The following is a 22,923-nucleotide window of genomic DNA, read 5'->3' as shown; positions in this document are numbered from 1 at the left end:
ATGTAGTTATTTTAAAATAAACAAAGCTTTACAGGTAGGCAGCAATATCATCTATTTCACCATACTTAAACTCAGATTTTCTGCACAGATCGCAACTCAACAGCCATATGATGAACACCATATTTTCATAAGGCTTGTCATGATATAGAAGGTAAAACTTACTAGGCTTTAACAGAATGTAAGTTAATTTCCTGAAAGAATAATGTAAGAGAGATTTTTATTAAATCCTAATTACTTCTACTTCATTATCTCTTCAGTAGGTGGACTGGCTGATATCATTACTGTAACGGAGGTCAGTGAGAATGAATCAGTCCTCTCTTACAAGTACACTGCTTCTTCTCACCTTTTTTATAATACTCTGTCACCTCTTCTTGTATTTCAGTAATAAATTTCAAAGAGGTCATACTGGGAAAGTGAAAAAGCAGAGACTGAAAAACATCAACGGTAGACAAGCTCTTACTGCTATTTAGTAAAAAGCTTCTTCTAGAACCTCTTCTGGCTGTAGGGGCTGATAATATTGCCAATATGAAGCCTTGTTTTGCAGATGAGAAGAACAAGTAATGAATCTCCTTCATTTCTCCATAGTCAAGGGTGAAAATTCTGGAATGTGCTGGGATGATGGATACTTCAGGATCTATCTATGACTTTGCAAGTCTAGTTCAAGCAAAGCGACAGGAACAAACTCAAATGGTTACCTTTCTTTCATTTGCCTTTTCATTCAGTGCATTTTAGAATGTAACAAGATCAGCAGCAAAAACTAACTGAAATGATTATGATTTATGAGCCTAGTTTCACTGATTTAAAAATCTTTAAACTTGATTAGAAAAATTGCTGTCTGGAAACATCCTGAGCGAACATTACATCTTTTCTTTTCGTAACTACTGTTTTCCAATCCTTCACAATAAAAAGTAACGGAAAAAATAAAGGCCTATAAAAAGAATCAAATCCTACTAAACCTAATTCCTTTAAGAAACAGAATCTGTAAAAACTCCATATTTCTGTGACCAACTTCAATTCCTAGGGAATCAAGTTTTTTGAATATAACATAGCTCACATTTTACTATTACTAACGTGTACCAACATTTATTTCTGACCTAAAAAATTCAACTTAAAATTCTCACAATTTGCTTGCCAAATTCTTTTAAGCCTCTAGAGTTCCTTTTCATGTCACACTGTCCAAATATCCATCATGGATGTAACCTTATCAGTCTCTTCAGTTTCCCCCTCAGCATGTCCATCTCCCAGTATGAAACAACTCACTCTCCTTTACTCAATTATTTCAGTTGACAAAACACTCACTACATTATCATGCTAATGAAGTAAATTGTTGAATTTTGCATTTCCTTCATCTTTACTTTCATTTTCTTAGTTTCTATTAATGGTACCCATAACCTTCCGAATTTCCAGAATATATCTTAAATATATACGTTTGTACTGCCTGGTTTGTCCTAATCTCATGTGTGTCAGACATATTGCTATAAGATCAATGGAGCCTCCAAATGCAATTAGGATTGTAAGGGAAACTATGAAAACAGTAACATCATTTGGCTGATCTAAACATGTGATAAAGATCTTAAACTTGTCTGCTATGGAAAGCATTCATATGTTTTCATCCATCAGTTATCTAGCTGACAATTACATGTGCTAATTTATATGTGAAAATTATCCTTTAGATGAACTAATTTTAATGTTGGGTTAAAAACAACAGTAATATTTAATATCTTAACAATATCAAATTATTTTCTAACATGTAAGAAGAGTGACTGAGCCAAAACTTCAGCACTTCTTCTATTCTCTGTAGCATCATTTTCATTTCATGGTGGCTAAAAAACATTTTTTATTTTCTTCTCCTTTTAAGGAGTAATACACTTATTCAAATCAATTAAAAAAGAAAGAAAATCTGAAAATACTGAGGATTTTCTGTGATGCTAGTGAAAATGTCGCCTAAGGGTCCTCAAACACCCAAGAAAATCACTACCAGGAAATTACTTTTTAATCAAGCATGAGGAAGAAAGCAGAAAATACTTTACTCCCTTCAACAATACAGCACATTTTTAAAAAGACAGTAAACACTGTTTGTACCTTATGGGAGACAACATCCCCAGAAACACACTGAACATTTTCTAATATTCAGCTTATATCTGCAGGAGGACTGAAATCTGTATTTTTAATGTATTTTGTTGTTCCTTACAAATGTATAGCATAAAACATTTAATCATTCTGCTATTATTTACTATTTTCCATCTGTTTCAGGTAGGAAAGCAAGTAAACACGAGCTGTTTTCCCCCTTACACTACTCAACTTTAGTAAGGTTTCTAAAACTTAGACAAAAACCTGCAATCCTTTCTCCACATTTTGTTTTGTTTTAATGTCTGAGAGTAAGGAAAAAGGGATAGATAGTACTACAGTTACTTATTGGACTTTATACTTAAGTAGCACTGCTTAGTATTTTAGGGCTGCATATGTCTTGAAAGCACAGACAATATGATAATAGGGTAACACGTACATGGACTATTTTAAAAATTACTTGGCATTTTAGTAGAAAAGCCAGTGGAAATAATTTGACTGAACAGCCTAGAGAAAACTCTACATTTATATATTTTTCCTGATCTTTCTGCTTTCTTTGTAATGGAACCTCACACAAATATTTTGCAGCTTTTAACCACAAAATAGAAAATTAATCCTCAGTAAGAAGGGATTCCAATGTCTTGAAGATACCCCCCAAAGCCACTGAAACTTAAGGTATACTTGTCCACGTATACCTGTATGCGGATTCAATCACTACATCTGAAGGCTTGGAAATGGAGATTTAGAGATTTCAATTGTCAAAGAAAATCTTAGCTCTTCAAAAGCAATCTGCATAACAAAGAGAAGTAAGGCATTCTTACTGCTCCAATTATTCACGCAGAAAAATGTAAATGCTTACTCTGACCTGGTAATACTTTACTGGAAATCTTTAAAAAAAGAAAAAAAGAAGAAAAAAATAGTACTGTTGGCAAGTAACATAAGATTACTAACATCACGCGAAACTGTAAAGGAAAATAATTCCAGAAAGAAGCCCTCAAACGTGGAGCACTTGATATGATACTCCAGCTCTTGTTAAAGGTTAAAGAGATTTACTTAGGCTTTCGGAAACTCAAGAGCCTAATGAATGAGGATGTTTGTCAATTTTGCATTAATATAAAGGGAAACTGAATACACTGATAGTTTCAGTGAAAAAGGTATGCAACACAGGAAGAAAAATCAACATCTGCCATCTTATTTATTTAGAGTAGCTACCTATTTATGACTACATCTATTCTCTAAAATGTTTGTGTTTTATCAGTGGCTCTTTCATTAAGGCCATAATTAATTTCAATGGAATTTTTGAGTTTAAAATGGACTGTAGACCAGTCAGTGCTGATCTTTTAGAGAGGAAAGCAATACATGCACGCTGCTAGGAACCAGCATGAGTACCTCTCAGCTGTATCTCACACTCAGCCACTGATATATTATCTCAAGTGAGTCACATAACCTCCCCAGGTCAATTAGGCTGCCTGTACGTTATGCAAGATACCACACAGCTTCATGGTAGTTATGAAATGCTATTCAGTTCTGTAAGAACATTTTACATTCTTAGATAAATACAAGTGCAAACTTTATTACTACCAGCTAACCAGAAATTAACTTATAAGAGCGAAATCTACATGCTATGTGCCACTTGAGGTTATTTTGCATGATAAATGATTCTCACAAATAGACATCAGTGGTGAATGTCACTTTTCTCAATCCCTGTGATTTTTAATTATTTTTTCCTGTTTACAGGCTCGTACACCAACTATGCATGGAGAAAGGCATGAAACAGGGACTTGTAATTGTCAATTCACACAGAAGAACTGAAACAAAGATGGGGGTGTCACATCTACAAAAATGAAATAACTATTCAGAAAAGCTAAAATAAATAAACAGTAACATTTCAGATGTGATTACTTTGTCCTTGCTTAATTTTTTTTGCTTCCAAGAGAAGAATCATATTACGTTTAAGACTGACTCCAAATATTACCAAAGAAACCTGCTTAAAATACTGACAAAATATGAAATAGCTAATTTTTACTGTTCCAGTTGTATATAACAACACCAACTAGGAGAAGGCGTAAAAAAACCTTTCAGGGGTTATTTCCATAGATTCACAGAATCCTTAGAGTTGGAAGGGACCTCTGAAGGCCATCTAGAGCTAGATAAGGTTGCCCAGGGCCTGATCCAGCCTGGCCCTGAAAGTCTCCAGGAACTTTCTTACATTTTGTACTTAGCATGTATTTCTAAGACGAAGCACTACAACATTAACTATGATGTCGACTGCATAGACAGAACTAGTTATACTCTTTATGTTTACATTTTCCAATGCAACTCTTGGAGTGCAAAAATATTAGAAGCATTAAAGCTTAAGCAGGTATTCTTCTAAGGAACATGACAGAGTTTACTGCTCATAAAAGGGTTATTAAACAGAGTGGAAGAGAATATAAACTAATCAACAGGGGGAAACAAATGAAAATGTTTTATTAAAGTTTTTGAATTTTGTATGATCAACTACCACAGAATGTAGTGGTACTTCTCACAGTTATGTAACAAACTCATTCACAGGATCAATATACTTATCTACCTATACTTATATTGAATACGTGTAGATCTACCTAACAGCATTTTGAGATAAATATACATGGAGGACTGTATTCCCTTAGTAACCTACTTGTGAATCTTCCAGTAAAGCTGAAGCTTTAATCATGACACATCAAGACAACTACGCACTCTTATAACCTGGTTAACGATGATGATAAAAACTCTCATTTCTCCTAAGTGCCCAATTCCAGGTGTGGGGGAGAAATACAGTCCACTTCAGAACACTGACACTCCTTTGAAGTATCACATAATTTTCTGAAAAGGAATGTGAATATTGTTTGATACATCACTCCACGGGTGTTATGATTTTTACTGGAATAAGATTCTCATTTAATTCCTACACATTGATACAGAAGTTCTTTGTGGCAGATATTAATATACATAGTGAATTATGCACCATTTGGAAACAGCTGCTACCCTAGAGATCAAGATTAGTCTACTTCCTTATTGAGAACACACAGATTAAAGAAAACCCACATTTCTTAGTTAATCTTTCCTTGTAGCATAAAAATACACAGAAACTATTCTGCTACACAAGCTTTTTTGTTTCTTTAACAGCAAAGAGAAACTGGATGAGGTGGCACAAACAAGCAGACAACTGTATTTGTACATTCACATGTTGTGCTCGGGAAAGAAGAAGGAAAAGGGGTTAGGAAACATTCTCCAGAAGAGCAGTCAGACACTGGAACAGGTTGCCGAAGGAGATGTCGGAGACACTGACCCTGGAGGTGTTCAAGAAACGTATAGAGGCTGAACTAAGGGAACAATTTATAGAGGAAATATTGGTCGTAGGTGGATGGTAGCACTGGGTAATCTCGAAGGTCTTTTCCAACCTTGGTGATTCAACAATTCTATGAAGATTGCACATGCCATGATGAAGAGAAGTATTTATACAGAACTGACTAGACCAAAAGAACTCTATGGAGGACTAGCATAACAATGATAGATAATAATAAATCAGTGACTGGGACAAGAAGATACTACTTTGCTGCTAGATGCCACTATTTGGTGTACATCACAGTTTGGTGCCACCACTTTGACTTTCTTGAAGAAAATAAAAATGCTGTAGATAGTATCTAACGCTGCAGCTGACTTTGCTTTTTGGATGCTATGTGAGATGGCCTCCTGAGGTCCCCTGTCACCATGAATCATTCAAGGAGTATTGAGTAATAGAAAGCTATTATTCACCATTTCCAATGGTATTTTGAAAAAATCATGTATCAAACAGCACCAATAATCATTCTTACAAGTTACGGATGCAACTTCAGTTTTAGACAAGACACAAAAGTGCCATGAGCATATACACTTGTAAACACCCCCTCATAACTCTGTTTCAGTAATAATACTTGCAATTTTGTGGACCTGAAATAATCTTAGCAATGCTGAAATTGTTAAGAAATCAATTATCTACATTACTAATACTTTTCAAAATATAACCTCCCAAGCAAAGAGTATGCCTCTACTCCTCTACACATTATTCATTACAGAAAACAAGTCATGTATTCAACCTACATGACTCAAAACACAACATTAATTATGAACCCTCTTGGCTAAGCTTTCATTTTCTAACCTCACCCATACAACAAAGGGAATCTCCTGTACACGTTTTCCTGAGAGATCTATAATACTATTTTTATGTTGGAAACAAAAACTTTGATGATGATGGGAATAACTGAAGTGATAGCTAGAACATCACTAACACAGACATCTCTGTAACTGACACCATGAAATGTTTTATTACAAATTCCAAAACAAGAAATGAGTTTATATATATAACTAAAAATCTTTGAGAGACAAAAACTTATATGCTTCTTCCTCTAGTAGTTCATACAGGAGAGATCTCTTCAACTTACACTTTTTATCATACTTTGATTTATTTGACAGTTAAAATCAAGCTCATTGAAGCTATTCATATGTATTTTGCTACAGTGGACAATTAATTGTTATTACCTAAAGCCAAAAGTGGAAGGACTGTTTATTACATAAGAAAAGGCATTATTTAGCATTAGCAGGCATACAAGATACCGAGGTCACCAACTTGCAGTCAGGAAATATACTTTTATTTGTTAACTCATAGAATGCAACTTGTTAGTAACACCTTTTTTAAAGCTTTAAATTTTTCTGCTTACTTGAATTAAAATAAAAACAACTTTCCAAATTTATTTATGAAACAAAAAAGCAAACAAGCTAACAGAAGGACAGAAAGGCCTTTTCTCATTATACTTTCTTAAACAAATCTTTAATTTCTATCGGGATGCCATGAAATTTTGTTAAAAAAAAAAAAAACAAAAACAACCATAGCATTTGTAAACAGACAAAGAAGTTTTTCAACTCCTTTGAAACTTCTTTAAAATACCATAGTGATGTTTCAGGTGCTTCAGCAAAAACAAAGTTTAATACTTGCACTGTATTTTGAATGTTTGCAGTACAACAGCTTGAGAGCTACTTCTACATGAATTTATGACCAGAAAGTTGGCAGAAGACATTACCCCAAAAACTGTTGATCCTTTATCTACTGTAAGCTAAACCTTTAAGACCCTCCTAGACTTCAAGCTACTAATAGACCAAGAAAACTGACTGAGATCAACTAGTACAGCCTACCTTCAATACAGAAAATAATACTTGTACGGTCTCTTTTCTTATGAAGGATGATCTCATAGGATAGGAAAACAGTGGCTGAAAGCATAATATGATCCTGGAAGGGTTCTAATAGCAGTAGCTATAGCACTCCATCTCAAAAGGCAAAAGGAAGGTGTTTCAGGATTAGTGAGGTGGACTCATTCGACAGAAGTAAGGAAGGCCGACCTCGCTTCAGCTTTAAATTGCTCCAGAAAAAAAAAGAAATACTGGCAGAAAAAAAGAAAAAATGGCAGAAAAAATGCTCTCAGAATTTTAATATGCATTAGACTTGACTGAATGTTCAATTAGCAAACAGTTCTCCAAGATCATAATGGATTTATTAAATGTTTCTTGACCTACAAATTTTGTTCCAGCAGCTATCAACTTTACTGACCACAAACCATAGAGACCAAAATACAGTCTTCATCTGCTTACCAGGCATAGATCAGTGGCTATCACCACATGACAAAAAAGGATAATATTTATTTACTGGAAGGTGTCTTGACCTAGACTCCACAGCAGGGTGTAGGTGGACAGAGTGGTCAGTGAAACTGCCCAAGAATAATAGGATCAATCCAGTACATATGATGAGACTACAAAAAGAGCACATTTTTTCTATATATTGGTAGGATCTGTAAATTCAGCTTCAGCCTCAAGTAAATCACAATGCCTTTCTATAATTCATATGTCTCATTAGTTCTAATTATGTTGTCCAAGCAGGTTCTGTCAAGAAGTTTTACTTCAATGCAACATTTATCTTCCAGAAAGATATTACATAAATTTCATTAGAAATTTCATTGTAATTTTTAAAATCATGGGAATATTTGAGGCAAAATGCTTTTTGATATCATAACAAGGAATGTATCAAAGAAAAAGTAATTATACTTTTAATTACTCTGCTATAATTAACATGTCTTGTATAACAAATTTCAGAACTGTAGACAAAGAACACCAGATGAGGGCAAAACTTTGTGTCATATGCTGCTTTACACTTGATTAGCAATCAAAAATTGCAGCAAGATTCTTCCAGTTTATAGAAACATGCTTTTTCACAATTTAACCTTGACATGGGAAGAAGCATGTGCTGTAAAGCTTTCTATCAAGTACTGAAGAGTGCCTTGGAATAAAGCAGACTGTAACACCATTTATCTTGAATGTAAGCAACACATCTGTGTGTTTGGAAGCCAAGTGAAATGGAATCTCTTCATGTGTTTATTTCAAAGCTGAGGCAACTACCTTGCTCAGAATATCCTGTGGCTCAGCAGATGTACCGAAAATAATCAATGTGGTTATATCCAATTGTTAGTCAGGCCTTCTGGAGCTGGAATGCACACAGCCATAAATATTAATGTGTGTGCTTTTTTAGACCTATCTTCAAATGTTCAATCAAATTTTCTGCAAATGAGGAAAAACATAAAAGGAGCACATTTTAATAGGCAAAGGAGAGCACCAGCAACTATTAAGAAGAAAAGGATATCCCAGAAACCTTTAGGGAATTTGACAGTCTGTGCTTCCCTAGACTCTGCAACACTGATATGCTAAAATACAGTATACCAACAAAGCTTTAGATAGGAAATAGATCTGTGAACACTAATAATGTGTAGTAAAAGCATCCAGAGTTGGAGGTAGCGCAGAGAAATTGGCACACAGTAACAAACGTGACATCTGGCACAAAGACTGAAGTCTATGGCAAGCTTATTCATCAGAATTTAGAGAATCACTATGACTTTGACTACAAAAATTTAATGTGTAAAACTCAAAGCATATTGAAAAGAGAAGTAAGTTTTTATAAATAAGTGTATTTTCCCAAGAAGCATCATGGCACACAAATTGCAGAATAGGAAGAAGAGAATGTGGGGTTTTGTTAATTCAGCAGTTTCCAAGTAACAAAAATGAACAATCCTTTTGGCAATTAAGCTTTTACTTTCCTTACAGAGAGTTCTTGTTTAACAATATAAAAAAAATAGGACTTTTGTTAGATTTTAACCTTACAATAGTATTGAAAGGCTCCCAAACCAAACAAAAAAAAGGAAATGTGCAGCTTCATGATAAAGGAGGTCACTTGAAGATAAGCAGTCTACCCATTACCACACAAAACAGTGGCCTGAAGTTATATAATTTGAGAAACACTTTTCTTCTCAATAAAAACAAAATTCACCACCAGAAAACAAAAAAAAACAACCAGATAACCTGAGATTATACATGAGAATTTTCTAGATTCCCTTACACAGGAGGGGCTCTATTTGTCAAACACAAAAGATAAATAACAGTGCTCTAGTGGTTGAAGCATCATTGTGGTATCAATTTTATTTCCATATTGCAGGTGGAGAACTAGCTTTTCCAAAACAGTATTTTCCCTGAGATGACAGTGGTATGAGTAAATAAAAGATCTCAAGGGACTTACTTCCTGAAACTTTAAAGTAATTTCACTAATGGGAATTATTACTTAAGTACAGAACCTTTCATTTATGTCTGGATAATTTCATACGTGCATTGCTAGATATCTTCCAGATCTTTATTATAGATTTCAGATTCCAGAAGCAGCATTCTGGAATATTTTATGACTCTGCTGAGTCAGAACATCCCTTCTACTTATGAAAATAATCTCTACAGGTTACAAGGGGGAATAACTTCATAGAAAAGGATGCATCTAATCTAAAGCTCAATACAGCATAAAGACAAATACAACAGTTGCATTTCTGATGCATACAGTTTGAAGAGAAGGGGAAGAATAGAGGTGAAGGGCAGGCTGTACACCGTTACCTGACATGCATCACAGAACGTCAGGTACTGGAAGGGACCTCAAAAGATCATCTAGTCCAACCCCCCTGCCAGAGCTGGAACACCTAAATTAGATCATCCATGAACGCATCCAGGCAGGTTTTGAATGTCCCCAGAGAAGGAGTCCCCACAACATCTCTGAGCAGTCCGTTCAAGCATTCTGATATATACCAGCAGAGTATATATATATATATACTGTAGTCCTGCTGATGCTGTGCACCTGTGAAGACTATTCCTAATACAAATTCATTTTATACATGTGGAAGTCCTAATGATTGATGCCAGTAGTGAATATAAACCATATCCAACATTTTGTTGTTGTTTGTTTTGCTTCCTTACAGACTTTCAGAGAAGGTAAAAAAAAAAAAAAGGCCTCAATATTTTATGTTAAGATAAAAACATAGTTAGAGCTAGACACACTAAAACAATTAGCAGAGGCAATTTAAATTCAATAGGCACTTTAATATGCCCTTGGAAAATACAGTTTATCCTCACTGTAACTAAAATAATAAACTTATTATAGAATTGTTATTACTGATACACTGTAAGTCAGGAGGAGAAAACTGCCATGCTCTCAGTAAAGCTGCTTATATTTTGCAAGCCATGGGAGTAAAATGCCTGAATGGATATTTTTTCACAAAAAGTAATTTCCACAAACAACTTTCTGCTCTCACAAATACGCTTCACGCTAAAATTAAACATGGCAAGCAAAATGCCACAGCACAAGTAAGACCAAAATTTCTTTGCCGAAAGATAACTCATCTCTTTATACATGCTACATCAATTTATTCCACTGCAAAATTTGAGGCTCACAGGGAGCTTACTTTTTGTGTGTACAGAACAAAATAGGACCCCCATCAGGCCAGCTAGGGCCTTGTGAAGGCTGCTACATTTCATTTGCTGAGTGGCAGTCTATTAACAAAGCCTTGTAAGGAAAAGTCAAGGAACTAACTCCTTTGAACAGTGCTCTGATCACATAGGTTCAGCATAAAAGAGCCTCTTTCTCAGATTCTTGCTTTCCTCTCTTTTTTCTTTTCTGGGACTCAACACATGAAAAGTAAGAGAATATATTAAGGATCACTGTATGTTTGACATATTGCTTGTGCAACTGCATGACAGACATTTTGGGAAAGAACACGTAATTCATGAACTCAGGCTGAAACCATGAGGCTCAGCTGCATACCTACTAGGCACTTGGAGAAGTCCCTTTATTTACCAAGCAACTTGTACAATGCTTACTTGCTTCTAGGAAAAGGGAACAATGCTCCAAATGTATAATTCTGTAGATGAGTTTCTACAGTCACTGCTTTGAACTTGAGCAACTTAATTTCACACACTGCTGTGGGCTTCTAAGTGCTCATGAGTCAAGGTCTTACCTTTGACTTTCTTCTGATCTGAAGGAGTTTGTGATGCTGGGAAGAACCAAACACCACAGCAGCAACAAATGAACTGTGAAGGACAGCCATGCTCCAGCAGAAACCAGAGTAACCCAAGAATGTACAAGTATGGTGAAATTAGGAACTTGAAACTCGATGACGGACATTACTCCTCTCTAAGGTAATGAGGAATTGAAATAGAATTTTAAAGAACAATACAATCACATTTCAACTAAGTGTAAATTGATTATGTATGCAGTTATTGCTGAGAAAAGTGCCTCTGTAGCTTCCATGTTCTAACATGAATATGCACACCCTGAAAAGTGCCTGTTAAACATTTATCACATGAGAAACAGAACTGTGATCAGTTGATGTTTTAAATGATCAGAAATATCTAATGTTATTAGCTGCTGAAACATTATGACTTCAATAATGATGTGCACCTGTTTCTCTCAATTAAATGGTTGTATACATCATTAAATTTTCAGTGAGGTCCAGACAGTATTTTTTTTTCTTTGTGCTACTGAAATGCAGTTGATTATAAATGTTGCAACTTCAAGATGAAGCATGCATTATATCAGCTGGTGAGGGAAATAACGTTATTGCTTTAACACTAATAACAGAAGTACCAAGCTCTTTAATTCAGCTCACGGATTTCATGAAAGCCTTTTAATTGCTTCTTCTTTGACTCCCCATTTTGCAAACATATATATATACAGGGGGAATTAAGACTGTGTCTGGTATTTTGGAAAAATTGATTGTATCTAATATAAGAGGACTTAAATTCAATACAAAACAAAATCCATTCATTTGCTTGTATACTAACCTAGTACTGCAGCCGTATTTGCTACCTGACATCCACATGGCTGTCCTCAACAGGGGAGCAAAAGTCTAAAAAGTGTAGACACCCAGAAACACTCAGTTTTCTTTATCTCTGTCATGTACTTCTGAGTAATTTCATCCCAAGGAACAAGTAAGTATTCATGAATGACAAGTTCATCAAACAGCTTCTCAATGAAGAATTTAATGACCTGTGCATCAATTCAATGACATTCTGGCCACTGTTACTACAGTCAATGATCAAGCTGCTAACAACAATCAGTCATCAATGCCTGTCAGCAAACTAAGTGCTGTGAGAAGGGATGAAAAAAATCTCCCATAAATATAATTTAAACTACAACTCCCCATTTAATTTCACCAAGAAGCCTTAAGATGATACGTCAAAAAAAAACCCACAATTTCTTGAAGAATCATGTTTGCACTCCTCAAGAAGAATGATGGAGTTAATCTCTAGCTCACCAGCATTTTAACTGTGGCAACGACCATGTTCTCATCATACAGAAGGACTGACTTTGAAGATAAACTACTAACTCAGGAAATAAGTGATCTTGAAACGAAGGCAGTCACGTCACACCCTTTAAAGCCTGCAGATGCAGGGAAAGGTTTTGATCCACTCTTTATTAGTTTCTAAAGGGCAGGATGGATGAAAAGAAATCTAATGGGATAAGCACAAGACTGAAAGAAAAGCCCTGAAGACTGCAAGAAATTAAGAGGCTTTTTTTTTTCCAGTAGATTAATTACTAAACAAGAAAAAGCTTACTTAGGAATACTCTGATTATTCCCCTTCCTCCTGATCTTGCAATGCAGGGAGTGCAGCTCCTACAGGAGAATTGTCTGACTCACTGTGTATTTACAGCACTCATTGGCGTTTTATTGGTCACATCTTTTCTCAAACTGGCTAAGTAATTTCATTCTCCAATAGGAGAAAACAGGCAGACAAATGCACAAAAAATGTTTTGCTCCTTAACACAGGTCTGCTCAAACTGGAACAGAAACCGCAGCAGTTTCCATGAGATATCCAGGGCAGTGAAGGTACAGTAACAGCCTTCAGCACTGAGCGAATACCTAGGGACCCCTACACTAAAGCCTGCGCTACTTCATTTCTATTGCTATGAGGTCCCAAACTACCTAGATTAAAGTTACTGAGGTACATTTGCATGTCTCAGGCATAGCCCCAGGAAATAAGATTTACATTCTGTGTGGTCTCTTCTGAACCAAGAGCTCCCACCAGTAATGAATTTTTCTTTTCCAGACAATTCGAGCTAAAAAAAAAAGATCAGTTTATCTAACAAAAGCAACTGTCTTGAGTCACAGATAAAATACCTCAATCATTATTCACTGCCTATTTTAACATGAAACACTTTTTCCCTCTTTCCTGTCAGGATTCTCCTACATCATCTGAAAGAGCTCCTCATGAACACTCCACAGAGGGCAGCAAACATGCAAACAAAACCACAGTTAGGCAGCATACTTCTAATTTAGCAGGGAGGTCTGGAACAAGACTGATGCACTTAACCAGCAGGACAGCAGCTAGCACTGTGGTTGAAAGTTAGGTGAGAGACTGGGCTTCCAAAGTGTGACAGTAGAACTCTGCAATCCTAAACATTTTTACTGTCAAGAAACCCATTTCAAAACCAGCTGCAGTATCTGGCTCATCACGTTACCTGTTTCCCAGCATATATTATTGCAGGTGTAATATATAACCCCATCAGGAAAAGTGTAATCAAAGCAAGGTAAACGAGTTAGGCTGGAGGGCTTGCCTAGCATTGCGTGGCACTAAACAGTGTTACACAGAGCACCCTCAGCTGTCAGCTTTACCTTCCAGCTTGCTTTGAGAATACTCTCATTTAATGAACAGTGAATTCCACAGACCTTTCACATAGATCTGACTTCTGCACAACAGAAGAATTTCTTGAAGACTGAAAAATAGTTTATAACATATCACACCATTTACCAGTCAAGTATTAATAAAATCTTTTAACAGTTATTGGTGGATTCTAACATACTGTCTCCCACTCACTTCCACCAGTTACAGCATGGTCTCTAATTTTGTACACAAATATCAGATGGCTACTGCAATGTGAAAGGATAAGGAGGTTATTGTTACACTCCTCCTGGTACAGTACAGTTGCCATAAATATTACAGCAGGTCAGCTGCTTGAAATGAAAATCTGGAAGACTTATACCTTGGGCATGACCTCACAAAATGTGCTGTTTATATGCAAATACTTCATTTCACAGAAGCAGAAAAAGTGTAAAATGAAAGTTGTATCTATAAACCATTTACTACAAAAGATTAAGCATATTAATCCCAACATTTTTATCCAAAATACTAATAGGCATGTAGGCAAAATACATTCAAGTAAGTTGTCAGACAAGCTAGGAATATTGTTAGTGATTCAGAATCAGCAATTTTGACACCGATTCACCTCTTATTTCTCTTTGCAAGAACATTGTACGCATAGTGCTTGTAAGAAACACAAGATTTGGGATAGGTGCTGAAATCTGAAAGACAAGTCAGAAGCTAAAAGCGAGACCGAGGTTCACATAAGTCATCACAACAAACAATACCAACAACATAGCTGCTGGTATTGCCTCGGTTGTTGTACAAACACGTTAAGGGCACCATTAGGTATGTTTTTCAAGTAGTTGACTCATTCAGTGACTACACTGTAGCCATGGCAGCACAAAGCTGGCTGGATCTATACTCTGGTGGTTTGCTCCAGCTGACCTCCACATTGCTCCGTATTAGCAGCAACTGATACCAGCTTACTCAACTAATTAGAAACTGCCTCAAACACATCAACACACACTGCTTTCAGAATGGGTATGCATGTTTTAAGAGACTGCAGCTATAACCTGGGCATGCAACAAAATGCCAAACATACCAGAGTTAGCAGTCTAAAAAAGCTTAGGAAAGTATAATTAGAACACAGTAAACAGGTGTAACTCCCAGTACTTGAAAGTAATTTATGTTACCTTTGGATAGCACTCAAATGAATTAGAGAAAAGCAGATACTCAAAGTAATCTGGGAGAAACATATTGAATTCTCTATTATACAAAAGTAAACAGAACAAAAGTGTTCATTTTAACAGAAGAACACGATACAGCGCTAAAGTATATGTAATGATAAAATACTCATCGCGCTGTTAAGTTAAACTACTATCACTTTACAAGGTGAGGCATTTGGGCTGGGTTTGATATAAACTAGCCAACTGATCGCTTTAAGATCTATCTTTTTATAAGGGATAATGTCCCTTCGATTCACAGTTAAATAATAGCATACATTTTTCATAAGACTGTTTCACATTCTATAATATCAAACACCACTTTATAGTAGTATCTTGTTCTATGGAATATCTGCTGCTAACTATGTATCAAAAGGCCATTTTAAACCATCATTTATATAAACATTATACGCATTATCTACAGACACTGATAAACAATTAGCAACACTAGATATTCAGGATTAAAACAGGTCATTCAAAAAATTAAATATAGTCATTACAATTATATATTATCACCTCATAAAGCATAAGGAGAATCCTCATCCCGGCTTTGACCAGCACTATATCAAACATTAAAGACTTCGCTGCTCAAAACCTCCTTTCACTCCACTGAATGGTGGCAGTCTGTGAAGATTTGATTTATAATTGATTTTGAACTATTCTAAACTGAAGGAAAGGCTGATGCCTGTGACTCATTGTCAGTGCAGTGACATCCCTTTGGTGATATCAAACCAACAGCCGATAGAAGAAAAATGATGCTACTGTTCCTAGGAAATTAACTGGAACTGTGAAATGCCGTAGGAGGATTTTACAACCGAACACAGTGTTTTGCAACAAAATGAATACATGGACATGAGCAGAAAGCATTTCCAGTAAGCAATGAGTAGACCTGGCTCTTGATGCTATCTGTGTTTCTCCCTGTAATCTGTAGAATTCTCTTTGCATCACAGTTAGTGACAAGACTCATCATATACAAAAAGACTACACACACATCTCAAAAATATATTTTGATTTTAAGTTTCAATTCTCCTGTTATTGTTGTTGTGTTTTGTTATGTTTTGTTTTAGGGGAGGTGTTTTGCTGTAATTTTGTGGATGTTTTTGTTTGTTTTTAATTCATCTGAGTTTTCTCAGCTCTTGCCCTACACATTCACCAGAGGACTCCAGAAGATCTCCTTCAAGTCCCTGTTCCAGAGCTCTGGTCCTGCATTCTCACTCTCTTCAGTGAGAACAACTGGCATACAAACTGTAATCAGCAAGCTAGCGTGTGTACATACATATATATATATTTATGTGCTTACTTAGTCTCCAGCTTGCACATCCTTGTTTTATTTTTCCTTCCACTCTCCATCCAACACAGCTGGTGCTTTTGGTTCTTCCCTTTTATGATAGAACTTATGTACTTGTGCTACTCTGACTGATGGTCAGATAACAGAGGTAGTGTCTCTACTGCAGTTAAACATGCAGTGTGCATTTTGAATTACCATGTAAAGCAAAAGAGCACTCTGTGGGAACACCACAACTCCAAAATGCTGCTAGGCCATGATGAATTTGTTGTATGTTATCATAAATGGGATTACAGAGCAAGAGCACAGCTGGCAAAATTCAGAGAAAGAAATTACCATCTGGAGAATCAACCAAAAATAGAAATGCAGGAAGAAAAGCTCCAGTGGACACTTTACTTTTATTTACATTATCACAAGATCTTAGAGCAAGAACTTCTCTATAAAAAGATAAGACAGTAACTGAATGCGGTAATGAAACAGTACCAACTATAACAGGGGGGATTTAGGCAACTATTCTTTAACAGACATAATAGCAAATGGAAGTATTAAGAACAATGAGATAGTCACAAATAAGCACAAATACATAGGGGCCACCATTCCAGTGATTAGGCAATATGAAGGAAAAACAAGACCTTTCCCTGAAAATTTAGCAACTAGATGGTGAAGATTGGGCATTACATCGCAAAGTAAAACAGGTATATGCATACTTATGTCAAAATGAGGCAAGTCAAGAGGTAACAAAGAGATAAGTTGTTTCTCTTTCTGCTTAGCATCAAATATGAACCAAAGTGAAAATCAAAAATTTAAAGCAGCTTTGGAAAGGGAATGCTTGTGACTACTTTCCAAATACAAAGATGTGGTTTGTAGTTATCTCAGAAACTGCCCCTGGTTTCTTTGTACAGAGGCCACCCCTGAAGGTATCACCTGCTATCAAAACCTTGCTGTGTAGTTACAGGAATCTACCGTTTTGAGGTATTTATTTATTTATATGGAGACATCTTTACTGGACTGCAGCTAGAACAGTTACAGTTAGATATTGTAAACTTCTATTATATGCACATGTTAACATTATTGTACATGTTTTAAATGTTCCACAAGACAAGGTATGATAACATTAATAATGAACTAAGGTTCCTAAATTATTTTTTTTTTTTAACAATACTGTAAACACATCCTTGGAACAGAAAGAAAAGGGGAAAGACAAACTGCAGAAAGGGAACTGCCAAATTTCCTACAGTAGTTAGTCCAGCTGACTCACAGGACTCTTTAAAAAGAAGAACAGCAGACTAACCAGCCTCGTTCTATCCACAGAAATATACACAAATACATATTATATGCCATTCTTTTCTTGGCTCTGACTGATACATTTTCAGATTAGTATTGTTTACTAAAGGTCATGCCTACACTTAACAAGAAAATTAGGGAGCTAGTGTTCTACTTTATTAAGAACAACCTCATTTCTACTGCAGTAACAATCCAATAAGGACTAAAGCTCAACATACTGAACACTTAGAAAACATTTAAATTTTTTTTATATAATTCACCAATTTTCATCTAAAACTAACACCTTACAAAAACCTATTAATATTCAATAAAATATATAGTATGTAGAATAAAATATGCACATATAAATGATTGCTATATTACATTCGTCTCCCTCTGAAATAACATATAAAGCCAAAATATTTATCAAACTAAAGTACAGCCACTCTGAACAGTGGATTAAAATAGATCAGATGCCGTAACTAGCGTACTTGACCCCACTGTCACCAAATTATACAAAATACTATATACTGATATCAACTCACTCCTTGACACATATTCTCTGAAATAGGAGTGTTATGTGTACTAATTTTTTCAAGTGACAAGGGACTCTGGAACCGGGAGTACTTGTTTTAGTCTAACATTACAGCACTGTTGCATAAAACATTTTGTTTTCAAGCCAACAATTTCCCACAAAACTGTAATCTACGACATTTATGCATTATTATCTGAAGCTATTTTTCCTAAAATATGCAGCTCAGAGACTGCTGACAAACTACTTGGAATCGTTGTTTAAAGTGTATCACAACTCTCAGGCTAAGGTTAACTGAAAACTAATTAAAATCACTAAGATGATGATTTGAACAAGAATGGAAAAAAAATCTGAAGGAAGAGCAAAATTAGATATTACTTGACTGTATCATGCCCTCAGAAAAACTGCTTCTCCTTTGCAAAAGACAAAACAAAACAAAAAAAAGTAATGAACATTTATTTTCTTCTCAAAGAGGCTTTTTGACCTTACAGGGCAACAATATTAACAACTGTTCTCAAACTAACATGTTCGCCTTCTGACCTAAAACTCCCAAAGCATATCTCAGTTCCTTTATAGACAGAACTGCAACTCCCTAAGCTCTAAATATAGCTCATTTCCAATTTTACTATCTTCTATTTAATCAACAGAACATTTTTTTAGCATTCTGATAAAAGGTAGAAGAGAAATAAGAAGCACTCCATATGACATCAGAGAAATAAAATTTCATGGACGTCATTTTCCTTCCATAAAGATAGCAGTCCTTACTTTGGCTGGACTCTTGCCTGTGGTGGAAAAAAATCTTAGTCTCTGATCATCAGAGAAAAGAACAGAGTTCAACCTCTTCTAGCTGCCACTAAGACTAAACAGTATACACAACACATACTGACAACCTCTTCTGCAAAATCCAAGTGGGTAAAGTAATAAATAAAAGAAAATTGAAATTGAAAGAGGATTTCCAGTGGTGTGATTGAGAAAAAGAATGTATAGCTTGTACTGCAAGCTAAGATGATTGATAACCTATGTGTATGAGCTCCAACTTGAGAGACAGTATTAAGCACAGATGAAGTAGTCCAAAAAAATGTTTTGTAGTCCATGCCAGCACCACTGGACGAGAGCCTGCTTCAAAAGAAATCAGCAAGAGCCCTCTTTATCTGCGATGATGAACTCAATCTAGCATGTCAAATGAGTGCAGGCAAACCAAACACTTCTGTTCAAGTGGAAAGCCTCACCTTTCCTACGGGAAGCTCAGTGGGAAAGGAAGCAGCACTTCAACTGTCAACCTCGGATACAATACTGTCCAAAACACTGGGCAACAATGATAAACCTATAACAAAAACTGCTAAGAGGAATTTTACAAGTGAATGCTATCTTAGGGTCTCTAGCACATATTGTATGTTAGTGACTATGTTGAAGTACTGTTTATACAGTCACTTAGTTTCATGCTGCAAAATACCAACTATAAATCCAAATTTCTTTACTCAAAAGGAAGGAATACTTTCTTAGGAAGGACAGGTATTCAAGGGATTTTACGTAAATCTGAAAGTACATCATGACCGGTCCTTTAAAAAAGTAATTGAAAAGGATGATAATGAAATGGATAGCATATCTACCTGTCAAGTTTCTGTGCCTTCTCAGTATATTTATACAAAATTAAAACACTAATATTGAGAAGAAATCCCTAGAAGCTAGTGCTTTTCTGAGGTAGGTTTTGTTGGGTTTTTTTGACCGCTTTTAGGTAACAATAGTCACACTAGGCTCAGCCTCTAAAAACAAAGGACGATTCTGAGCTGGGCTAGAGGGGCAACCAGCCACCAGGAGATGTAGTTATCCTGGAGATCAGCTCCATCTCCACAGATAGGGAACTCTCAAACACGTCCAGATGAAATTTGCAAAAGAATAATTGATTTTAGGTTTTATACTTTAAAATCAATGGTCAGATTTCTCTGTACTTGTGTGACTGATAAAAGAGACTGTGTTACCAAAACAAGTTTATAGTTCATCAGAATGCAAAGGCTGTTGCTATGGAATTAGGTTCACCTACACACAGTACACAAAGAGGATTAAACAAGAGCATCATCACAACTGCCTTTAAAACACAACAAGCAGAATATTAGCGAAGCACTTTGTTTTGGTATATCTCTCCACTTCATTTTCTCTTACTTCCTTATCATTCTACATTTCTTTTCAGAACAGTTTGATTAGTATCATTTTGAATAAAAATCCCTAAGGCCAGTTTTGTTTTCTCTCTCACTGTTCCCTCTCTTCAAGTCTCCCCATTACACAGTCCAGTCTGCCTCATTCTAGCACTGTTTCATCTTCATTTTGATGGCATTATTTTCTACTCTTTCTGCCTTCCCCAATAATCCCAACTTTCTTTTCCTACTTCCGGACATTTATTTTAGAAACCACACCACAAAGTAAAGCCTTTGCAATGCAGAATATCCCTCACAAGAGCCACTCTGAAGATTTGAGTATTACAACTAAAAAGATTTTTACAGTCACATTCTAATACTAATATTCTGAAGAAACACCGAATAAATACAAAAGCTAACATCTGAGAGAAAAAAGCAAAAGAAAAGACCAACCGGAAGGCATCCATTGATCTGAGGTGGGTTTTGTCAGCGTGTTCACCTGGTCCCAGTTAAGATCATCATCATCTGACTGACTGTAGCCACAGGTGCTAAAAGGCTCATCGAAAGTACAGCATCCTGCAAAATAAAAACAGAAAATTTTAACAAAACATGCAGATAATAAATTGAGTCTTAACAAATTCAACATAATAATTACACAGCCTGCATTGAATTATTATTTTTTTTAATAAAAATCCTTTAATAAAAGCAAACACTTATTAGCCATCAGTTCTGAGAGGAACATGAAAACCAGAATCTGAAGGGTAAAAGAGATCATCAAAGCAGGTGGATGAAAGCTGGGTCAGGGAGAAATCTAACTTCAAGATTTTAGGACAATGGAATCTACCACTACCAATAAGAATGCAGAAAAACTTTACTTCTTTCCTTGTACACAAGAAAACTTGTCTAGCTTTCTCCCCTAGTAACAGACTAACACAGGGTTACAAAGCTCTGTTTTCTACGTTTTCTTTGATGTTCGATGTTTCGCTCCAGCAAAGAATGACATCTTGCCTATCCAGTAAAACAAATATAACCTCAGTCATGGATATTTCAGTCCATATTAAAGTAAACACTGCAGCTGTTCAAACAAAACTAAACTTCTTTCTGGGCTATCCATCATCTTTGCTATCTGTCCATACAAACAGCAGGCTCAGTCTTGCCAAGTCTTACTAAGATAGGAAAAAGACAAAATCTAACTTTAAAAGAGATTTGAACATTGTAAGTTCAAGTTTCCTTGAATATTATAAACAGCGTTTGAGAATATCTTATGTAATTCTATTCTCTTGATAAGACAAAATATCATTACTTCTGACAAGCTTCACCTAATCAAAATCCAACCTTCTTAATAAGTACTCCTAGCTTATAGTCGATATTCACAACAAGCACTCTGCAGGCATATAATTTTTAATGGAAATTCATCTTGCAAACACAGCACATTTGCCCCATTGGCTTGCATGCAGATTATCCTATACTGTTCTCTCTCCTAAGATGTTTTTCTATAGAAAATCTTCACTAGGCACTAGGTACGTCAGGGAAATTAGCACCTCTGGCTACCACACCTTTCTGTACTTCTGTAGGTGCACAGTTTTCATTTAGGGAGCTCACCGGGAATGGAAAACCATGAAAGAACTGACAGCTCCATGCCCTGACATTTCACTTCAACGATAACAACAGATGTAAGCTCTCTCTACCAAAATTAAACAAATTCAGAAATAAAACAGGTAGGTTTATAGTATATCAAGTGACATCTGTAACATTTCTAGGGGGAAGAGTTAGAATTTTCCACAGCCATTTGCACAGCTGTTCTAACTCCCACATAAATAGTACTTGATACAGTCGAAATGTGCCACAGAGTAACTCTCAGATGCAAAAGCAAAACCACTTTCTGGGAACAGATTCAGGTTTGCTTTTTAAAAAACAACAACAACCACCACAAAAAACAAATCACAGGTGAAGTAAAAGGTAGCCTATTTGCAAAAGTTTTGCAAATGATGCTAGAACATGACTAAGAATCATGTTATACAATACACAGCGTAGTTAAACTTTGCAAAAAAAACCTCAATAATAACAGTTCTAGATTTGGGTTCACATTTCAAACACAGGACGCATTAATTTGTCTGCTAGCTTCCATACCTCACTGCATTACACAAATCTCTAGCAATTAAGAAACCATACAGCTCATGGTATTTTCTTCATCTAATCCAAAATCTGAGCCAAGTGCTACAAAATGTCCAATACCAGAAAATAAACAGAAGGGCTTGTGATCCCATATGTTTGTTAGAGGATTCTCCCCTCTCACTAGTTAGGCAGATGTCAAAACCATGGATAAATAGGATGATGGATGATAACAAACTGCTACTTGTATGACTGTATGTCAACACAGGACTGTTTCTCAGCACTTGTTTTTCTCAATTTCTCCTGCAAGTCAATAGC

The 22,923-nt window shown here is 35.8% G+C and overlaps 1 protein-coding gene across 8 annotated transcripts in view; it reads right to left on the bottom strand.

The window, feature by feature from the left end:
* PTPRM (protein tyrosine phosphatase receptor type M) overlaps nucleotides 1-22,923 on the bottom strand; it is a 449,220-nt gene that overhangs the window by 327,171 nt on the left and 99,126 nt on the right. For all 8 annotated transcript variants that reach the window (XM_065752038.1, XM_065752030.1, XM_065752031.1 and 5 more), the window contains exon 2: nucleotides 20,947-21,069. In XM_065752038.1, coding sequence (XP_065608110.1) covers nucleotides 20,947-21,069 — 123 coding nt within the window. The remainder of the gene's footprint in view (nucleotides 1-20,946; nucleotides 21,070-22,923) is intronic.

The sequence above is a fragment of the Cyrtonyx montezumae genome, unplaced genomic scaffold (genome assembly GCF_038088225.1).
Source record: "Cyrtonyx montezumae isolate F1298 unplaced genomic scaffold, pur_monq_1.0 scaffold_8, whole genome shotgun sequence".
Lineage (NCBI taxonomy): Eukaryota > Metazoa > Chordata > Aves > Galliformes > Odontophoridae > Cyrtonyx > Cyrtonyx montezumae.
This window is presented reverse-complemented; position numbering and strand designations above follow the sequence as displayed.